The 22,288-nt window shown below is 36.6% G+C and overlaps 1 protein-coding gene and 2 long non-coding RNA genes across 10 annotated transcripts; all 3 read right to left on the bottom strand.

Moving 5' to 3' along the window:
* Positions 1–325: 325 nt before the first annotated feature.
* On the bottom strand, positions 326–15,570 carry LOC146574461 (uncharacterized). 8 transcript variants are annotated; one of them, XR_014892465.1, is made up of 20 exons: positions 15,430–15,570; positions 15,203–15,229; positions 14,799–15,086; positions 13,089–13,403; positions 10,171–10,227; positions 10,017–10,073; positions 9,647–9,736; positions 9,236–9,295; positions 9,082–9,141; positions 8,833–8,877; positions 8,685–8,753; positions 6,943–7,002; positions 6,643–6,747; positions 6,066–6,084; positions 5,762–5,781; positions 5,629–5,669; positions 5,465–5,531; positions 4,584–4,621; positions 1,419–4,493; positions 326–1,336 (listed from the first exon to the last, which is right to left on the bottom strand). XR_014892465.1 is itself a non-coding variant. In XM_085274106.1 (19 exons), exons 1-19 carry the CDS (start codon positions 15,458–15,460, stop codon positions 4,401–4,403), a joined length of 1,542 nt encoding a protein of 513 aa, XP_085130232.1. In that variant the 5' UTR covers positions 15,461–15,570; the 3' UTR covers positions 326–4,400. The 8 variants fall into 8 exon arrangements, 7 of the variants coding, with proteins under 7 accessions (XP_085130232.1, XP_085130234.1, XP_085130238.1 ...); XM_085274106.1 differs by having other exon boundaries at positions 326–4,493; XM_085274108.1 differs by having other exon boundaries at positions 326–4,493; positions 8,685–8,735.
* Positions 15,571–15,907: 337 nt separating this feature from the next.
* LOC146574460 (uncharacterized) lies at positions 15,908–19,242 on the bottom strand. Its single transcript, XR_014892467.1, has 4 exons — positions 19,206–19,242; positions 18,993–19,059; positions 17,184–17,224; positions 15,908–17,083 (listed from the first exon to the last, which is right to left on the bottom strand). It is a non-coding gene; the product is annotated as an uncharacterized LOC146574460 (long non-coding RNA).
* Positions 19,243–19,973: 731 nt separating this feature from the next.
* On the bottom strand, positions 19,974–21,716 carry LOC146574459 (uncharacterized). Its single transcript, XR_014892545.1, has 6 exons — positions 21,680–21,716; positions 21,449–21,532; positions 20,542–20,604; positions 20,329–20,379; positions 20,175–20,237; positions 19,974–20,064 (listed from the first exon to the last, which is right to left on the bottom strand). It is a non-coding gene; the product is annotated as an uncharacterized LOC146574459 (long non-coding RNA).
* Positions 21,717–22,288: the final 572 nt, after the last annotated feature.

Below are 22,288 nucleotides of genomic sequence, written 5' to 3'. Positions count from 1 at the left end.
ACTGCCATTGTTTTGGAAGAGGACATTATTCTTGATGATCTGCTAGACCTTCCCATTGCCTTTGCCTACCTGTTTGGCCTACTTTATGGGCTCAACATGGAGTTTCTCAAAGAACTCAAGTACACATTTGTTTGCTGTATGGAAACCAGATAGAAGAGTTCACATCCTGCCATCTGATGTTTTGAATCTGTTTGTTAGTGACTATCAATCAAGATAGGTTTGATATTCTGTCTGACAATGCCACACCTTTAAAATTGGATGAGTAACATTTATTACAAAAATTTGACTTTTTTTTTTGTTTTTGGAAAAGGACTTTATTTGTGGCTGAATGTTGTCAGTATGTTAAAAATGGCTCATCTCAAAACATTGTGAGTGGTGCAGTTGTGTTTGAATACAATAACGTTATTTGAAAATCAACATTGTGTAAACATTCATTAATACAACAGGGAAACTATAAAGGATACTTTTTCTAGACTTTAGGAAATTGATTGGCAAAACAAAAAAAAATATGTTGCGTAAACTTTAGGAAATACATTGCTAAAACAATAAAATATGAGTTAAGAAAAAGCACCGTTATTAATCTTGTAAACACAAAAACATTAGTTGAAGCAACTTTTCTCCTAAACTTGAAATTATAAGTTATCCATCAGAACCTAAAAACGTAAATGCAGTGGGTTGCCTAGAGTTTTTAAGTTTTTGCAACAATTTTTTTTTTTAGTGTACAGGCTTTTGGTAAATGCATTGAGGAAATTAATGACTGGTTGTGCCACAATTTTCTCCAGCTAAACAAAAACAAAACTGAAGAAATAGTCTTTGGCGCCAAAGAAAAACGATTACAGGTCACCAGAGAACTTCAATCTATACACTTAAAAACCACAAACCAAGGGAGAAATTTGGGTGTAGTGATGGATGCAGACCTAAACTTAGAAAAACACATTAAGACAAAAACAAAATCAGCTTACTATCACCTCAAGAATATTTCAAGGATAAAAGATCTGATGTCTCAACAGGACCTGGAAAAACTAGTCCATGCATCAATAAGTGTAAAAAGGCAAAGTCTCACTTCTACTTTGTGTTACGGCCGAAAGGCCAGACCAGGTGAGAGGCCTCAAATGCAGACACAGACAGAGACAGAGGCACAAACTGATGTAAAGACAGTGCTTTATTTACAAAGTGAGACTAAACCTTGGGGTGCCGACTATGAACTGAGAACTTACGAGACAACCTAAAAAGTCAAAACGTGAAGCTTAATCTTTGAGTTAAAGTTAATTCTAAAGTCCATGAACAGGGCCAACGGGAGGAGGGGCTGTGGCTCGGGTGAAGCAGTGCAGAGTGACTGCAACAAAAGGAGTGCAGAGAGTCAGCTGGGTTCCAGTGATTCATGGTAAGTAAGGCTGGAAGTGTTTCTAATGGCTTACTCGTTGCAGGCAGAGAACGATGTGGAAGGAGGGCAGTCCAAAAAGGTCCGGGTGAGTTTCCAATCTGGGGTGAGTCAAAGTCCAGATCCGAATGAGTTCCAGAAGCCGTAACAGGAAGGAAGGCAGGTGATGTGTAGAGAGGAATGGAGGGTAACCAGACTGTGTGATTGCAGCAAGACCTGCGTCCCAATGAAGGTAAGTACTGCTCAAAAGTGAAGCATGATGACCTGGTGGGTTACTAGAACAGAGAGACACAGGTTAAGTGAGAATACTACTTTCAATGTAGTCTAACACTAACACTGGTTAGCTGTAGATCTGGCGAAGACTTGTTGAATGTGCTGGTCTTAAATACTGGTAGCTTGATTGCAGACAGGTGAGACGGCTGAATGGAGACTCCGTCCTGAGGTGGAGCCCCAGCTCTATGAAAAAACATCTCACTCACCCAGACCATGACACTTTGGCAGATGAACTCTGATGTGAGATCAACAGCCAAAACTTCTACAAAACAAATTCTGTGATCACTGCTGTTTCATTGCCAGTTTCAGACCAAGACATGTTATACTGAACGCTTAGATGTTATGTCACATAATATACCTGTGCCTTTTTTTTACCCTTTTTTCCCATGTAAGCAGTTATACTTTACCCAATCCAATCATAGACTAATCATGGAATAACATACAGTTACGACACAACTCAGCAATAAATACAGTAGATCAGAGACTGACCTTGTACTTGCATTACATGGAAGGACACTGTTGAAAATATATGTCAAGAACATAAATAAATCTATTAATAAGTCTGAAATAACTTTAGCAAAATATATGTTTCAAGTGTGAACTTACACGAATGTTGAGAGATCACATTAAATATTGCAAAATCTGCAGGATGTTTAACTCACACATTAGGACAGCACACCAAAGGCTCTGTTGAGAAGAAGATTCTCACGTTTCTGATGACACAGAAGGGGATGAATCGTTTTGTAGCAGTTGGTCACAGGAAAACCACAAGAGGCAGGAAAAGTACTTCATCACATATTGAGGCCACAAAGCTACACATATAAAGAGCAGCTAATTAAAAGTACATATATGTGTGTTATATATACCAGCCACCACAGGGGGGCTAAATTAAGATTACTAGATTAATATGCTACAGTATCATTTCTGTTGCTTTAGCTGTTCCTGAGATGAAGGTCAATCAAGGTGCAGTGCACAAACTTGATAGTACAGTAGGGGTCTTAATTCCTAATGCTACTATGTAGCATTAGACAATATATACAATCAAGAAATTGTATATATTGTAACACAATTATTCCAGAGTTCAAATTTCAGACTATATTTTCATTTATATTATTTATAATTTCACAAATCATGTGACTGATTCAGATACCACAGTTTATAAATACACCAGTGGGCTCTGTGTCTGAAAGTCTCCCTGGCCTCAAAAGATGTTGTGAAAAAGGAACTTCAGGCCGCTCACTTGAGCATGACATGTGCTGTGCATGCCCACATTGTCCTTCTTCTGGTTATATGCATACACCCAGAAACTGCTGATAATAATGTGGAAATAAACATCAGTCTATGAGAAAAAACAATTAATAATATTATTATAATATTTTGAGAAGAAAATGAATGGTAGGTTTACCCACCAAAACTATTTAAATATGTTTAATGTCGTTATCCGTGACCCGGCCCTGGATAAGACGAAGACGATGGATGGATGTTTAATGTGTGAGGACTAGAAAAGTGGTTTACAAGACTTGTGCTGGCAAATGGTTTGAGGCTTTTAATACATTTTAACTGAAATTCTGAGCACTGAAAATAATATAGTTAAATTGGGCTACTGAGCTCTCAGAATAAAACAAGTAGAAAAGTTATAGATTCACATGATTGAGAATCGTTTGTGCAGACTTAGTGAAAGGAGTGTGGGAGTAAACAGAGCGAGGCCATAGACAGTAGCTCACATAGATAGATGCTACTTTAGGTGCATGAAACTGGGTAACAGGTCAGGGAATTGTGTGTGTGTGTGTGTGTGTGTGTGTGTGTGTGTGTGTGTGTGTGTGTGTGTGTGTGTGTGTGTGTGTGCTTTCTTTATCCTAGAGAAAAAGAACACGCGACAAATACTGTGGCTTATTACCTGTGTTAGTTTATGTGTAATAACCAGGAACCAGAAATGGAAAATGAAAAACTACATATTTCTAATACATCTCACAGTGATATTTTATACAAATGAAACCTAGAGCCAAAAACATACATCTCTATTTACTGAATGTAAATTTCAGATCTTCCCCTTGTTGTTTTACTTCTGTTACCTGTGTGGATACAAAGTATCATCATCATCAATAAATGTTTTATGTCACATGATTATGTTACTACTACTAGGCAAACTGTAGCAGCTGTGCAGTGCAGCAACCAGCTACAGTACATTATTCTTCCTGTATTTTTTCATCATCATAATCTTTGGCCTAAAATGGTCTTGTGTGCTGACCTAAAAACTGCAGCTGGTTGGTGGGCTGAGGGTCAATTGTATGTTGCCTATTTTTACAAGCCTGTGTGCAGTCACAGCACGTAACAAAAGACTAACTGCTAATGTTATTGTCACAACTCAGAGTAGTAGAGCATCATCTACACAAATTTATATACTGGAGTTGTATTATATGGATACATTCGAAGTACTAAACAGCTTTATTAAGTTGTGCAATAACAGACAGGGTACAGATAAGATTAAGGGGAGATGTATTTCATAGCCCTCAGTAAAGATAGAGATTCCTCTAGATTCCGCTTATTAAAATTACTAAAGCTGAAATCATCATCATGTCAGTTATCTTTAAATAGAAAAAAAAATCTACAACAATTCAAGCTCAAGATTTTTTGCAAGATTGCATCTATTACCTGTCACACTTTTCTCACTTTGACATGATTTAGATCATCTTAGACATTTTACTAACAACGTCACCAAACATGTTTCACTGTGTTTCAGTGTGTCTCAGTGTGCATTCAGCATGCTGTATATCGTGTCCTGTGAATCTGGTGGATCTGTTGCTTCAGAGATGGTGGCGTACACATGGTAAATGTCAGACTAGAAGAGAAAGAGTAATGTCCTTTTAGTCATTAGCATTGATTAAGATGAGAAGCGGACATATTTATTACTACACCAGGTCTAACTTACATCTTCATTTTTTGTCTGTTCCAAGTTTAGTTTCTCTCCTGAAAGAGAACAACATTGAAAAATTATTTCTTTCAGTCAGGATTAAAACACACACACACACAAGTGCAAGACAACATGTAGTCCAGTGGGTTCACAAAGTTTGTCTTGTAACTGTATATGTCATAGTGTTCTTCTAAATTTGGACATTTTAAAGGCTCTTTAGTGGTCAAATAGCTTTCCTTATCACAAGGTAGTAAAATGTTATCAAAGCCAAAGCTCCCTTGTCATACACTGGAAAAAATCAACTATGTTACTGAAAGTTAGTCAGCAGTAATAACTAAATATGCTATAGATATGAAATAAAGATTTGAGCATATTAACAATGTTACTGTTAAACAGTCATCATGTTATTGTGTTACTTTCAGAAACAACTAATGGTACACATAAATAATTACTCCATGTAGTAGGGCTGTGCGATATGACCAAAATCTCATATCCCGATATAAGATATTTATCGTCCCAACAACGATATATATCACTCAACAGGATCTTGAGCTTTATTGTGAAATGTTTATGTGGAAAATAAACAAGCAGATGACAGAACCACGCAATGGTTTTACCATCGTTGTTGCTAACGTCAACGCATAAAAACAGTCGCTTGATCGTCTGTAGTGTGGTTATATTAAATATAAGAGAAAGACAGAAATTCTACAGTGACCATCAAAACAATGAAAAAATATTGCCATAAACAGATTGTTTTGCGACACCACGAAACAAACGATAGTGTAATATGCAATGATAGACGTTTTCATATCGTTATCCGATATATATCGTTATATCGAACAGCCCTACCATGTACAACAATTTCACCATCTTATTACTAGAGGCAAAAGCTGTCTTACTAGTAAGACGGTTGTCATCAGGTACTGAAGTGATCACACTGGAGCCTCCATCATTACCTGCAGGTAACTTAACACAACAGGGAAAAATCTACTTTATGTCCTCGGTATTTAAATTGATTGTTTTAATTAAGAGTATTTTTATTTGACTGAAACATTTTGTTTACCATTCTTCCCTGGTTCATTTTAGTCATTGATATAAAATCACCTGTAACAAAAGAAAAACTCAACAAAATAAAAACCATAATACATGGATTGATAGTTTTGTAATGCTGCCTGACAGCTAAATGTATACAATACCTGGTGATGTTGCCTTTGTCCTACACATAAATAAAGAAAATGTTTAAAAAAAAATTGAAAAAGCTGTATGCATTACATTACACAAAAAAAAGTGTGTTTATTGTAGAGAATTAGAAAACAATATTATGAGACATATTTATTAGGCGTTCTGCCCTCAAGCAAGGCATTTGATTCACCACTGCTCCAGTGATTCTGTTCACTGGATAAATAAGAAAAGGTCTGAAGTAAATAAGACCAACTTCTGGTTGTCTGAATGATGACAGGAAAACAGCTTATTAAGGTTTGCTGAGAAAATATTCCTTACCTGCTTTGAGAACATGTTTCTGAAAAGGTAGTGGCAAAGAAATGTCTGATCAGCATCTGATTAGCTTTAAAGTCACAGGTTCATTTATAACTATGAAACTGATAACATTTTTTACACGTGTATAAATTAGGCATGATGAACTTTTTCTGCTTGAACTTTTTTTCATCTTCAGAATAAGATGATCTTTTTAATGTACAATTATTATTATTATATATTTAATGCAGCTATGAAAAATGTATCACTATATTACAAAAAGTTCATGAGTTCCAGGTTCTCAAAGTGGGGGTGAATCCCTGTGAGCCCTCACAATGTTGTACTATAACTACAGGAAATAGCCACATTGATTTTTTTCAGAGCAAATTTTTCATTTGCTTGTTCATGGCATAGATGAAGTGAAATAATCATTGGTACCATGGGCTTTTTATCTGTTTTCTGATCATTCAAAAGATAATTTTTTAAAATGCATATTTTGGTTAAACTTTCAATGGTAATATTATCTTATTTTTGGTTGACAGGCAGATTCTATCTCTAAAAAACATAAACATAAAAAGTTGTATGCTTTCATATGTGCCCTCACCACTTCTTCTTTTGAACGTGAGAAGCCCCAGCACCAGTAAGATGACACCCATGGTTACTCCCAATCCAGTCACAGCTACTGCCAACTTCCATATCGATGCTTCTGCTTTGAAAGCCAAACAAGAGTTTCACTTCTAACTCAAAACCAAAACACTTAAAAGTAGACACAGTTGGTCCAGCCAAACTGCTTAAAAAAACTGTGAGACATTAATACATTATTATTATTATTTTTATTAATTCTATTAATAACCATAATGCCATGTACAAAGAGAAAGAGTTGAAGACATTGTTGTTTACCTACATGATTGTAATATTTTTGAAGAGGAGTTTACTCTACTGTCAGGCTGGCGTGCCTGACTCTCTAAAATGAAACCGAAACATTGAGAAGTTGTGAAACTCATGTGATAACATCTTTTAAATGTCATTTTTCTTTCAGTTCTTTTAAAAGCAGAGGTCACACTAATAGCAGTTTAGGATAAGCAATAACTGATCCTTTAGGATATAAATATATGATAAATATTATAATGTTATATACACTATATCACCAAAAGTTTTATTTATATTGTGTTAAATTGCAACAAGAGTACCTCTATAGGATGCCCCTAATCTAGACATGATATCTCCTCGCTACTGAATATTCCACAGTCTGTTAGTGGTATTATAACAAAATGGAAACAACTGGGAATGACAGCAAAGTGGTAGGTAACATAAAATCAGAAATTTGGGTCAGCAAATGCTCCCCCTGTGCTGTGTGCAGTTTGTGTAGTTTTGTTTCCCCTTGTCTCGTTAGGTCTGAGTTGTCCCAGCTGTGTTTCAACCTGTTCCCCATCCCACAGCCATCCCTGTCCTCGTGTGGCTGTGGCTCAGGTGGTAGAGCAGATCAGCTACTGATTGGAAGGTTGGTGGTTCGATTCCTGGCTCCTCCAGTCTGCATGCCAAATATCCTTGGCCAAGATACTAACCCCAAGTTGCCCTCCGATGCATTCATCGGAGTATGAATGTGTGTGAATGTAGTTTAGTTTGGACTTGAGTTTAGAAGTGCTTGTATGAATGGGTGAGTGAGGCATGTTGTATAGAGCGCTTTGAGTACTCCGGGAGAGTAGAGAAGCGCAAAATAAGAATCAGTCCATTTACTTTCATTATCCTTCTGTATTTTAAGTCCTTTGGCTTCCTCTGTTCAGGGTCATGTCATCTGTTGGCTTCTGTGCCATGTCTCATGTTCCAGGTATCTTTGTATCCAGACCAAGTTTCATGTTTAGGGTTTTTCATGTTTATTTTTAGTTTCCCAGTTTAGGTTATGGTTTATTCCTGTCTTTGTTTGCCTTGTTTTGTATTTTTCCATCAGCCATATTAAACAGCTCACTTTTTGCTAATTCAAGTTTTGTTCCACGTTCCTTTGTGTTTGCATTTGGGTCCACTATACATTTTGAAAATTTTCATTCTTCTATCTTTGTGAGAACAGTTTGTGGATGTCCCCTTCCTGTTCCAACATGACCATGACCATAAAGATTTGGATGGGTGAGTTTGGTTTGGAATGACTTGACTGGCCTGCACAGAGTCTTGACCTAAACCTGACTGAACACCTTTGGGATGAATTAAAGTAGAGATTCCAGGCCGGGCCTTCTTGTCCAGCAGAAGTGTCCGAGCTCAAAATGTGCTAATGGAAGAATGGAAGTTCCCATAAATACGTCCTTGCAGAAAGCTTTCCTAAAAGAGTTAAAGCTGTTATGGCTGCAAACAGTGGGCCAACTTCATTTTAAACCCTATGGTGTGAAAAATCACTCCACAGGATTTAAAATGATTAAGAATGGGATGGCACTCCAGTTCATATGCATGTGAAGGCACTTTTGGTAATCACAAAAAGTTAATTCTGTTAATGTTGATGTAACGTTTTCAGTGGGAGAAACTTTTCATCACTCATTCAAATGACCCTGTATAATGACTGAAAACAGCACCACTGACTAACAATGTGCCGTGAGGTAAGTTTCACTTTTGATAATATAGTGTATGTTACCATTTTGTTTAAAAAGAAAAAATAGATACCTGAGGTAGCAGTGGCACGGGTGGAAGTATGAGACCAAGTAAAAGTTGGACCTGGTGAAAAACTTTTTACTTTTGAAATAACAGATAAAACAGATGACTTTTATAATATATTTTTATATATGTACAGTTTAACTGCACATTGTCTTACCTTTGACTGTAGTAATAGTCACTGTAGCATTAGTCTTGTATGAATCTTTTTAGAAAAAAAAATATTTGGATCAAAATTTCAAAAAGCTGACTGAGGTTGTTAGGTTCAGTGTATTTGCACAGTTAGTTTGAAATAACATATACTGCAATAGTTGATTCATGTGTTAGCTTATTTTTTTGAGTTGGTTTGCATTAATGTAGAAATATATTTGTATACAATATTTTACAATTCTACTGTCCCTGCAGTTACCTGAAGGAGAATTCACAGACGTGGTAGGACTGGAAGCACTAGGAGTACTGAGACTCGAATCTGTTTCAAAAAATGCACAAAAAATGAGTTTCTTTAAAGAAGTTGTGTGTGTGATGATGTTCTGGATTATATTTCGATGTATTGTATTTCCTACCTGTGGCCAGACTAAATGGCATTTTTGCGCTGGTCATTCTTGATTCTCTTCTCACAATAACTACAGTTTTAAAATGAACTATGATCATGAATATTCAAAATAAAGAATATTAAACACACAAAATATCTACAGATAAAACATATCTGGTCATTTGCATCAGTGTTGGAGGGTTTGTGACCAAGGGCCAACAAAATTAGTAACTTCATTTCAACATCAACTATAGCCCTGGTTACAAAGTACTGCCATTTATTTAAGATGCTGAACATGGTGAATATTTACTGTTCCTGATGAACATCAGAGTTTTAGAGTTAGAGTTGAGATTTTTTTTTTACATTCTTAGAATTGAATCAGACATAAATAAAACAAGGACATTTCAATTTATCTTCACATTATTGATGCACTCGGTCTCACCTGTTGTACTGTCTGGTGAGGTTATATACTGAGTTGTTTTGACAGGAGTGTTCACACCAGTTGTAGGGTTTAGATTACGAGTACCCAATCCTTTAATATAGAAAAATATCAAATAAATACTATAATGTCACATATGTTACTATTCTCTGTAAAGAAATTCCTGCTTCTTTTTTTTCTTTACATTATTCAACCCAAGTAAAGGGAATGAAATGCCAAGTATTTGAATTGTTACACATTGTTTCAGTCTTCAGAATATTTAGTTTGAAAAATAATATATAACAGAAAAATTAAATGTCTAATTTTAAATTTGGGCAGATTTACTTTATCAATATTTACTACTTTACTAACACCACAGCAGTAATTTATTTACCTGTTATCGAGTTCACTGAAGTGGAAGTTGAAGCACTGAGTTTGCTGAGACTTGATTCTGTTTCATAAATGTTCAATAAAATGTTAAAGACATTTAAAAGAAGTGATGTGTGATGATGCTCTGGGTTGTTAGTTAAGTGTACTGCATGTCCTACCTGTGGTCATGATAGATGACGGTTTGTTGATCTTTGGTGATTCACTTTCCAGAATAGCTACAGTAAAAGGAAATGGGTTTGTGTACAAATAAAGGTTTTGTTATTTATGCAATCAATTCAAAAGTGATTGAAACATTTTGAAACCACATTTACTATTTTATTAAATGTCACATCTGTCCCAATGGCAGTGTCAGGTGGCCCTGAGATAATGAATGCAAACAAGTTTAGGCATTAAGGCAAAATTTTACTTGAGATGTTTAGTGAAATGTGAAATGCTAACAAAATGTGTTCTGTTTAAATTGCTCCCTTTAAGTCCTGTTCTGATAACTTTCACTTGATTTTATAAAGGACAATCCGATGAATTGTGAAAACATACTTGTACACTGTAGACTCTTCTGCTAATGAAAGGTTTTTGTTCACCTAAATACAATATCAAATTTATTTTAGGTTTAAAAAAAATTTGACCAACTGTGAATGTGGAAAAGAAATGTTTTAGCTGTCTTTCAATTCTGTCCTTATTTTATTTATTTATTCTTTAGACACAATTATAGTTTTTAAAAAAGTAACCTTTCAACAAATCTTTCAAAGGTTGGCATATTTTGAAAGTTTATTGGTTTGTTTGCCTAACAAACTAAGTATCATGAGCAGGGTCATGTGTACTCCCACACTCAGATACTAGAGTTGCATCAGGAAGTGTTTCCAGTTATAGAAATTCATCCCACACCAAAAATGTTATTTTAAACCTCATAGGGTGTATTGTATATATGTATTGTATTGTGATTTGGTAGTCAGAAAAATTCCAATTGCCTAAATTCAGTACTTAATAAATGTAACAATAATGACAACAATAAATGAATCAACAATAAATGTTAACACACAAAGACATTTGAACATGTCATGTTAACAACCTGGAAAGTGCTGGCTGCATATTGTTGTGGTTTACACATTCACCTACGAATAGATGCCCCGATACCCTCCTCTCCCAGGAGAAGACACAGTGGCTTGCAAAAGTATTCGGCCCCCTTGAACTTTTCCACATTTTTTCACATTACAGCCACAAACGTGATTCAATTTTATTGGAATTCCATATGAAAGACCAATACAAAGTGGTGTGAGAAGTGGAATGAAAATCATACATGATTCCAAACATTTTTTACAAGTAAATAACTGCAAAGTGGGGTGGTGCATAATTATTCAGCCCCCTGAGTCAATACTTTGTAGAACCACCTTTTGCTGCAATTACAGCTGCCAGTCTTTTAGGGTGTGTCTCTACCAGCTTTGCACATCTAGAGACTGACATTCTTGCCCATTCTTCTTGGCAAAACAGCTCCAGCTCAGTCAGATTAGATGGACAGCGTTTGTGAACAGCAGTTTTCAGATCTTGCCACAGATTCTCGATTGGATTTAGATCTGGACTTTGACTGGGCCATTCTAACACATGGATATGTTTTGTTTTAAACCATTCCATTGTTGCCCTGGCTTTATGTTTAGGGTCGTTGTCCTGCTGGAAGGTGAGCCTCCACCCCAGTCTCAAGTCTTTTGCAGACTCCAAGTGGTTTTCTTCCAAGATTGCCCTGTATTTGGCTCCATCCATCTTCCCATCAACTCTGACCAGCTTCCCTGTCCCTGCTGAAGAGAAGCACCCCCAGAGCATGATGCTGCCACCACCATATTTGACAGTGGGGATGGTGTGTTCAGAGTGATGTGCAGTGTTAGTTTTCCACACATAGCGTTTTGCATTTTGGCCAAAAAGTTCCACTTTGGTCTCATCTGACCAGAGCATCTTCTTCCACATGTTTGCTGTGTCCCCCACATGGCTTGTGGCAAACTGCAAACGGGACTTCTTATGGTTTTCTGTTAACAATGGCTTTCTTCTTGCCACTCTTCCATAAAGGCCAACTTTGTGCAGTGCACGACTAATAGTTGTCCTATGGACAGATTCCCCCACCTGAGCTGTAGATCTCTGCAGCTCGTCCAGAGTCACCATGGGCCTCTTGGCTGCATTTCTGATCAGCGCTCTCCTTGTTCGGCCTGTGAGTTTAGGTGGACGGCCTTGTCTTGGTAGGTTTACAGTTGTGCCATACTCCTTCCATTTCTGAATGATCGCTCGAACAGTGCTCCGTGGGATGTTCAAGGCTTAGGAAATCTTTTTGTAGCCTAAGCCTGCTTTAAGTTTCTCAATAACTTTATCCCTGACCTGTCTGGTGTGTTCTTTGGACTTCATGGTGTTGTTGCTCCCAATATTCTCTTAGACAACCTGTGAGGCTGTGACAGAGCAGCTGTATTTGTACTGACATTAGATTACACACAGGTGCACTCTGTTTAGTCATTAGCACTCATCAGGCAATGTCTATGGGCAACTGACTGCACTCAGACCAAAGGGGGCTGAATAATTACGCACACCCCACTTTGCAGTTATTTATTTGTAAAAAATGTTTGGAATCATGTATGATTTTCGTTCCACTTCTCACGTGTACACCACTTTGTATTAGTCTTTCACGTGGAATTGCAATAAAATTGATTCATGTTTGTGGCTGTAATGTGACAAAATGTGGGAAAGTTCAAGGGGGCCGAATACTTTTGCAAGCCACTGTACAAATCCCTTTGAGGATGTGTCAGGAAGAGTATCCAGTGTAAAAACTACCCACTGTGCCACCCACTTCTACTGTAAGCATGTTAATATACTGACAATATCATCAAAGCTCAACTCTTCCTACGTTCCAAGAGACTGTTAATCTGGATCTATTCTTTTTCACATCTAAGGTCGTGGCCAGTGAAATGAAATGAAATCTTGCGAGTAACAACTAAAAAACATTTTTAGAGTAAAATACTTTGTATACTTTTATTTTAGTCATTTTCATCATTTTAATTAATTAAAGTAGCATCTGTGCTATAAAGTCTGTTTATCTTCGACATACCTGTTAAGTTGTATCGATCACTGCGAGGAGACAAAGACCTGGGTTCCCTTTTCAAAGTGTAATCACAGCTGGCATCTTTTTGTTGAACAAAATGTAGATGTCTCAAAAAATCATCAATTGAGACATAAAACTGGCAGAACTTCTCTTTCTTTTTTGTCTTGCTATTCTTCCTGACAGCTGCTGTGAGGACTGAACGACTTGCTTCTCCAAAGTACAGATTACATCTTGTATCATCTTTCACAGATCCAGGCAGAGAGCAAACAAACCGAACATGTTCCCCATTAAAATGCTGCACACTCATCTGTGGTGTTTGACCTACATGAAGATTAATCAAGTCCCATTAATATACAAGAATATTGTATGTTTTACCAGCACAACAATAACAATACTGGTGTTCATAAAAGCTGAACGGCAACACATTTTGTAATTAACTGTAACTGGTCATGTTTAGATTCCTGCGTGCTGTCTTTGGTGGTGTAAGAAAATATGTAAGAACAACACTCCAAAAAAAGTTTTGTGAAAGAAAACATGAAGGTTTATAAATAGGGGTGGGTTTTTATAATCGATTTATCGATTAAAATCGATTCTAGCTTGGATAACGTAAAATCGATTCATTAAAAATCCTGAATCGATTTTTTAATATTAATTTATTTTGCCCGAAATGCCAGAATCTCAGGTGAAAGATCACAAAATTTCAACAACCACCAAACAGCTAAGACAGTAAATGAGAGCAGGTGCACGGCTTCTGCACAAAGACGTAAACACACAGTGCCGACGGATCAGGATCAGTTAGATGTCGCTTTTCTCAGCTGACGGTCGGGGCTGAAAGCCGACAGCTCGCTGATTCTGATCCGCGGGTCCGCGCTGTGTGTTTACGCCCTTTTTGCGCTGATCATATGGCTGTTAGTTTTATCTCTCTCCAAACAATATTGACCGAACCAGCAGCAAAAGAAGATCCAAACCACGCTTCACATAAACATCGTCATGAATTCCCTCTGACTTTTGCTGACTTTTCAGGATAAAAATCACACTTCATGCACAGCTCTCTCTCTCTCTCTCTCTCTCTCTTTTCTGCATTATTCGCTTGCTTGTTACACACAAGTCTACCTTTGTTTACAGCGCTGTCGGCCGACGTTTTTTTTCCCTTTTACTTACTTCCGAAAAGTAAACCTAATTTCTGCCGTTCAATATTGAACAAATTTAAACTTTTTAAAATTAAGCAAAATGCAAAACGCTTAGCCGTGTCTCTAATAAAACCGCTGTAACTTCAGAGGTGATGTTCATATGTTGATTAATGGTTTTCTTTCGTTTTTGATGTACTGCAGAATATTTTTATAAAATCCCAGAACAGGAAAATCACCTTCATGTTTTTCTGTGTTTTATCTTCAGCTACTTTGACACAAAGGCATCTGCTGTGATGCTCACACCTTTGATAAAGTCTTGCGTGTGTCAGCTTCCTTTTAATAGATACAAAAATATGTAAATGTACTGATCTGAATTATAATATTTCTGACTGTCAAAATTTCCCAGAATCGAATCGAATCAAATCGAATTAAATCGAATCGTGGATCGAATCGATTCAGGACCTTGTGAATCGGAATTGAATCGATTCTAGAAATCAGTGACGATACCCAGCCCTATTTATAAAGATAATAATGTCTAACACACTGTATGATAACTTATCCAGTCACAGGAAGAGCAGTCTCTCACTTTGTATGGTGATGGAGGATGGTTCACTGTCAGCAGACGTTGAATTAAGGTCTCCAGTGTAAAAACATCTCACTTTAACTTCAGCAGGTGAACTGTGATTTGACATTAACAGCAGTTCTGTTGCAGTGAAATTCTGCCGGCATGAGAAGGCTTTGGAAGTATTTTTGCTCACCGTGTAGAAAAAACACTGATGAACTGAAACAGATGTTGGTGCCTGACAGTGTAACGTGACCGTGTCCGTCTCTGAGATCACCTCTGTGTTCACTGTCAGTGTTGGTGGAAGAAGAGCTGAAAAATCAGAGGTAAAGAAATGTTTTATCTAATAGGTAATTTTTGGTTTTAATAAAAAAACAAATATGCAGTCAAAGAAAATCTTTGTGAAAAGTAGAACATCAGGGACTCACCTTGTGCTTGAATTTCATGAACGAAAGCTGTTGGAAAGAAAGTCTGTCAACAACGTACTGGAGGCATGTATGACTCATTAATACAACAAACTGTCTTTTCAAGATCACAGGGAATCGTCCTGCTGAGGAAGTTTTAGTTTTTGATTCCACACGTTAGTTTATCAGTTAAAAATATAAACAAGGAAGCACCAAAAGAGAAAAAACTGGTTACAAGAGGTTTAACTTACACATGAGGATGACAAACAGGTGTCCAGCCATGATGAAGAGGATTACTGTGACTGTGCAGAACACATGTGAAAGTCTGACTTTGTAAAGGCTGATGTTCCAGTTTAAGGAACTTCACAGGAAAACCACAGCAACAATGAACGCTTTTACACAGCGGAGCAAATGAACATGAACAGCCCTTTGAAACTACTTATGAGTTTTATTTAGATCAAGAAAGGAAGTGAAATAAAGACAAGCATGAGTACATCTGTGTCATTTCTGTTGCCATGGGCTTAGTTTCCCAGATGTCTGTGTGGCAACATGTGGCAGTAAAGAGCTCAAGAGCTTTAATAACAGGGACAGCATCATGGGAATTTAATCAAGAGAATATTTATTTCAAACCAGTACAAATAACACACAGTTATACTTGATTAAGACCTTAAGAAGTTATTTTTTTCTAATATTCATTTTAAAAATATTCACACATGTTTGAATCCCAGTTCAGTATTGTGGTTTTCCTGTAAGCAGAGGTCCAGGGAATTACTTTACCTCGAATGTACATCTCAGTTTTACACACACTGTTACTACAGTGCAGTTCAAACCAGGGCTGCACTGACAACCACTAACCACTGAAGAGAAAGTCTCCACCGTTACAGCCCAGCTACAGCCACTTTAGGCCCTCAGCTCTGGTCAAAGCAAAAGCAACAAAAACAAAAAAGTAACCCCTACTGTTCCTAACCCAGATACAAAAGCAGCCTCCTGCCAGTGTCTAACAAATATTTAATAGAATAAAATACAAAAGTGGAAAAGGGTCATTACTTGGATACACTATATGCAAAAAAAATAGTTTCAGGAAAAATACTGTGCAAAAATTTTGAGCCAAACACAGATGGGAATTTGACATTAACCAGGCAGAAATATAATGACTACAGTGTCTATATGAATGGGGACCTAAAACATAAAGACAGGAAATTCTTCATGCAGTGTGACCAGTTTTGAGTTAACCCCCAGTTAACCTAACACCAAACATGCCTTTGAAGTATGGAAGGAAGCCTGAAGAGAACCGACCCAGCACAGTGAGAACATCCAAACTCCACACAGAAAAGCCCAGCTGGCTGGTGGTTTGGATTCCAGGACCCTCATGCTCTGACGTAACAGTGATAATATTGAGGCAACTGTTGTTGTGCTTTTGTGCTATATAAATAAAACTGGGTGGAATTGAAATAAACATTGCAGCGCCATTACCAGTCTATTTTGATTAAGTGAACTGGTTATGCAATGACATAATGTGCATTACTTCTCTTTTAGTCCCTCTGGGATCTTTGGTTGTGTTTATCGTATCCATACATGATACAGTATCATGTGTTTGTGATATAACTATGTCACTGTGTTTAATGTCTTACAATACTTTAAAATATCCAATTTCAAAATGTTGTGCTAACATTGATTAGAACAAAAACACGGTTACAATCTTAACTTGCAGCTTCCGCAGGTTCCAGTTTCTTCAAGGAACAGAAAACATTTCCAGTACTGACAGAGTGACAGTGGGTATTTACATTACTGAAAATAAAATAATAAGCATCATCAATGTGCCTGCAGCATGCTGTAGGTCATGTCCTGTGAGACTGGTGCAGCTGGTTTCTCAGAGATGGTGGCGTATGGATGATAAATATCAAACTAGAAAAGAAAGAACACAGCTGTAAGAGTCATTTACATCTATAACATCTTCAAAGCCAGATAACAAACATCTTAATTACTGAAACTTTGTCTCACTTACATCTTGCTCTTTCCTTTCTTGTTTGTTCAGTTTCTCAGCACCTGCAATTAAGAGAATCACAACCTAAAACTGCTGTTTTAGACAGATACAAAGTGCAAGAAAAACTGAAGTAATACAGTTTTGTTCTATTCCTGCACAAATATGACCTGGTGTACTTCCCCATGTACTGAAGGGCATACACCACATGTTCCCAGAGATGGGCAGTAATCTGATTACTTTTTTCAAGTAACGAGCAAAAACGGTAATTAGATTACCGTTACTTTCCCGTAGTAACGCTGCGTTACTGCGTTACTAAAACCGTGATTTTTTGCGAGAATGTCTCACGACAGTGACGTAAGCGAGTGCGCCGTTAGTGACAACAGCTGTGTGCAGATCAACAATGGATCACATATCGATTGTGGGAGAGAGTATGAGCATGCAGCGTTTAAAGCGTGGAAGTACTGACCTTACTTTGAGTTTGATTCCATAAAAAGTGACAAAAACATTAGCGTCCATTGTGCGTGGGAAGAAAACTTCTTTTTACAGCGAAAAAAAACCCCTAAACTTCCGAGCAAGCACCGAGTGCGCAACGACGTAATGGGAAACTCACAGAGAAACTCGCGGATTCTTCAACTGACCGCGGCACACCTGCACCAGGGTAAACCTCCGCCTACCGCAGTCCTGCTTTACAGGTGAAAATAGAGCAACAGGACCGCTAGTCTTTGACTTTATTGATTTTCTGCTGTGTTTTACTTGCATCTATTTGAAAGAGTGAGTGTAAACACAAAAAATATTTTATTTTATGTCCTGGAATGTGCAGAAAATAGCTTTAAATGTTAAACTAATTTATTCAAGTCAGAGAATGTTGCATATAATTAAATTTTTGCTTGATGCATAAAGTTAAAAGATTAAAACTGATAAAACAAGTTAAAAAAAAGAGACTTTTCCATTTGATTACATTTTGTATGATGGATTATGTAGAAAAAGTAGAATTGGGCTGAAAGATCTATCACTTTATCACCTCTTCAGATTGTAAATCGTGTTTTTAAAAAGTAACTAAGTAACTGAGTAATTAATTACTTTTGAAAATAAGTAATCAGTAAAGTAACGGGATTACTTTTTGGGGGAAGTAATCAGTAATTAGTTACTGATTACTTTTTTCAAGTAACTTGACCAACACTGCATGTTCCTGTTCCTATTTTTTTTTTCTTTAAGAGGACCTGAAACATTGGGATCTTTTGTTGGTGTTTTTCATGCAGCATATAAAAGCTACAATGTAACTGAAAGATTTGCTTTTTTATGGGTGCTTTATATGATATAGTATTCACTTTGTGATACTTTGAAAGAAACACAACAACTAAACAACTAAACCTGCAGATAAAATGAGGAATCTATTGAGCAATTTCTTTAAAGCTGCCAGGACTGCAGGGATTAGGGACACTGAGGGTCCTGCAGCACCCCCTGGTGGATGTCCACAAGTATAATTAAAAACTGTGTAGTTGTGTGTTATGTTACAAGGTCTTTGTAGATAAAGTGCTGCCATATTTACTTTTCAAACACACGTTTCACAAACATCCATAACCATATACAATTTACAACATTTATATAAATATCTATTTTCATATTGCTGTTGAGGTACCCCCAGCTGTCACATTTTATGTCATCCCTTCAAAACCCCTGCCCCCACATAAAAGATGTTACCACAGCTGTGGTACAATAATATAATTACAATATTGAAATTTGTCTTCCACCCTGTACTACAGTGTTTAAGTAGGTGTAAAACAAAAAGGAAAATAAAAATAAATAAATACATAAATAAATAAAGTTCACCGGTAGCACAGCTGACACCGGGTATTGAAGTGATCACACTGTAGGCTCCATCATCACCTTCAGGTAACTTTATGCAGCAGGAAAGAGGACATTAAATGAGAAAATCCATTAATGATACATTAAAGTTAACCTACCCTTAAACCTCTTGCATTTCAATTTTTGAATGTTTTGTTATATTAGTGTAGAATTTGACAAACATTTTAGTTTATTTACCATTCTTCCAGGGTCAATATTTGTCATGCACACAAAGTCATCTGCAGCAGTAGGTAAATAATAAAGCTCAGTTAACAAGTGTATAAATACTGTCCTAATATTGTATAAATCAACAACACATTGATGCTGCAACTGAATGAATTCAGTACCTTGGATGCTGGTTCTTGTCCTAAACATAAAAAAGAAAAATTAATTTAAAAATTAAACAAAAATCATATAAATGTTGAATATTCTCCATAGACCAATCGTATTACTCTGTTTGGTTACTACTTTAAAGACTGTTTTTTGATACAGGAAAGTGAATGGACTTTCTGCCCTGAAGTGCCCCGCTGCCCCTGAGCAAAGCATTTAATCCACAACTCTTCCAATAATTCTGTTTAGTTGCAGAATAAGAAAATCTAAAGTCAGTAAGTTTAACTTCCGTCTATACAAGTGATAACAAAATAATACTTGCTGAAAACAGGTTTCTTGCCTCTTTAGAGAATATCCTTCTGGAATAAACAGCAATAAAGAAGTGACAGTTAGTCTGCTGGGGTCAGATCAGCTTTACAGCCGTTAATTACAAACTGACAAGCTCTGATTCAGTGAGACGTCTGTGAAACAGAAGAGCCTCTAACAACAAATCTGACTACAAAACTGCTTTTAAGAAGAAGACACTGTAGTTGGTATTAATCCACTGAGTGTGAAATGTTAATATTACACTGTAACTATCAAATACATCTGCATGATTTTACATAATAACTGATTGAGATCTCACCAGTTCTTCTTTTAGATCTGAAAACTGCCAGTACCAATAAGATGGCACCCACAGTTACACCAGAACCAACAACAACCAGCACAACAGTCAGTGTCCACATTCCTGTTTAGGAAACCACAAACACATCTCATCTCTAACTGAAAAAGAGATTAATGTCTGCTCTGATTTATTATTAACTATTGTCACAAATAATACATCAGTAATTTAATTACCTGATGGTGAGATGACAGAAGTGGGAGAAGTGGAAGCACTGAAACTGCTGAGACTCGATTCTGCTGTAAAAGCACCAGAAATGTTTAAGATCTAAGATTTAAGAAGTGATGTGTGATGATCAGAGTTAATATTCACGTGAATTGTATGTCGTACCTGTGGTCAAGGTAAATGATGATTTTGTGTTTGTTTTTCTTGGGACTTCTTCTACAATGTTTAGAATAAAAGCATATTTAAAAACTAAACAAAACAATATATTACACCAAAGCTCCATGTCTCTGCTTTGAGGAGGATTGCATTAATAAAGAAAAATCAATAAATTCTGATTAAATAACGCTACAATGCATAAAACATCAGTAATTTAGTTACCTGATGATACGTCCACAGTACTGGTAGAAATGGAAGCCCTGGGTGTCATGAGACTTGATTCTGCTGCATAAATACACAAAAAATGTTAAAGACTTTATTTATAGTGATTGTGTGATTGAGTTATCAAGTCATTTTGAACTAATAATCAAAAGTATTATCACATTAATGACTATTTCTTTCCCAGCAGTATTGTTAGTTAATCAGTCGATCCACTGCCTTGTTCCAAATTTTAACATTTTGTGTATTGTTGTAAATTTAGTGCAGACATAATATGAGTGCAAATGTCTGGAGATGCTGAATAGTTCTTGTCTTTGTGTCCCTCTGGTGCTTATTTTTGTTGTTACACTCAAAACAGTACTTCTAGTTTTCTTGGTTGGCAGTCACAGGAACAATAATTAAGCTAAGAGAATTTAATGATTACAACTGTTGTTATACAGAGAAATCATGTAGGCTTTGCTCTGATAAAAATGTGTTGGTTTATTTATTTTTTCTGTGTTATTTCAGTTTTAGAAATCCCCGTACCTCAGGGGAACAAAATAACAGTAGAGACCAGACAGTAGACAGTCGTAATTATAATAGAAATCAAGTTAATGTAACTTCTGTGCCTGACTGTGTGAGTATGTTCACTGTGCGTCTAACTGGAAAACTGATGCTAACTCTGAGGACAGAATTACTTCAGTAAATATTTTGTAATTTCAGCCACAAAAAGAAAAAAAACTGTTGCCACTCTACTTAGTTCCTCTACTTTTACACGAACAGGCTCTTTCTTTACCTGCAGGAAGTTACAAATTTATGATGAAAAAAAAAAATTGCTAAATTAATGGCTCAGCTGTTGCTTCATTGAAGCACATTTTAGCAAATGTTTATGCTTACTTTTGAATTTTTGATGCATACATAACAATCTTACCTGTGATCCTGTCTCATGACCTCTGATTTCAAAACATCTTCATGTGTTTTAACTGCTGAGGTCGCGCTGACTCTGAGGCTGACACTAACAGCCTATTTAAATGTGCTATTAACGATTGTCACACAAAACACATCAGTTACCTGACTTAGACGGTGAGTTCGCAGTGGTAGAGGTGGAAGTATTTTGCTGCGGTTTTGCTGCATAAATATTTAAATGTACTCTATGTCCTACCTATGGCTGTGGTAGATGTTGACTTTGTGGTGGTCGCTCTTGATTCTGCTTTTCACAACAGAGTAAAAGAAGACAAATAAATCAACATGACACGTTTTTTTCCTTTCACACAGTCATTTTAAAAGAAGCAATTTTGGAACTAAAAACAAATTTACTGTCACAGTACTGCAGCATTTCCACCCTAAATGCAAAATAAGTTAAACAGTCATCCCCCACTTTGTTTCAAACTGGAGTATTTGAGGACCTGTTTTAAAATATAAAATTAGTTTTTACCTCCACCTTTACTCCAAGTCTTTACTGAAAATGTTTTATATGTCTGTTAAATATTTATCGTTCTCGTCTTTGTATTTCTCTGGTGCTTGGTGCCTGTGGTGTTGCACTTACGGTCACATGGACATAGTTATTTATTAATCCAAGAAGAGAAATTACTGGAATCATGGTATTATTGTTATTCTAATAATAAAAGGTATCTAAGATGAGACCTTTTATTATCATTCAGTGGTAAAGAAAGGACAGAGCCAGTGGACACTGTGGATTTATTATCAGCTCAAAATAATATCTAGTCTACTTCTTTCTAACTGTGTGAGCAGGTTTTTTGCACAGGAAACA

Source organism: Mchenga conophoros, linkage group LG5, assembly GCF_057382185.1.
Source record: "Mchenga conophoros isolate Kocher_MC1m ecotype Shallow Benthic linkage group LG5, M_conophoros_male_GT1.1, whole genome shotgun sequence".
NCBI classification, from domain to species: domain Eukaryota; kingdom Metazoa; phylum Chordata; class Actinopteri; order Cichliformes; family Cichlidae; genus Mchenga; species Mchenga conophoros.
The sequence above is the reverse complement of the archived record's forward strand: the minus strand, read 5'-3'. Positions and strand labels throughout refer to the sequence as shown.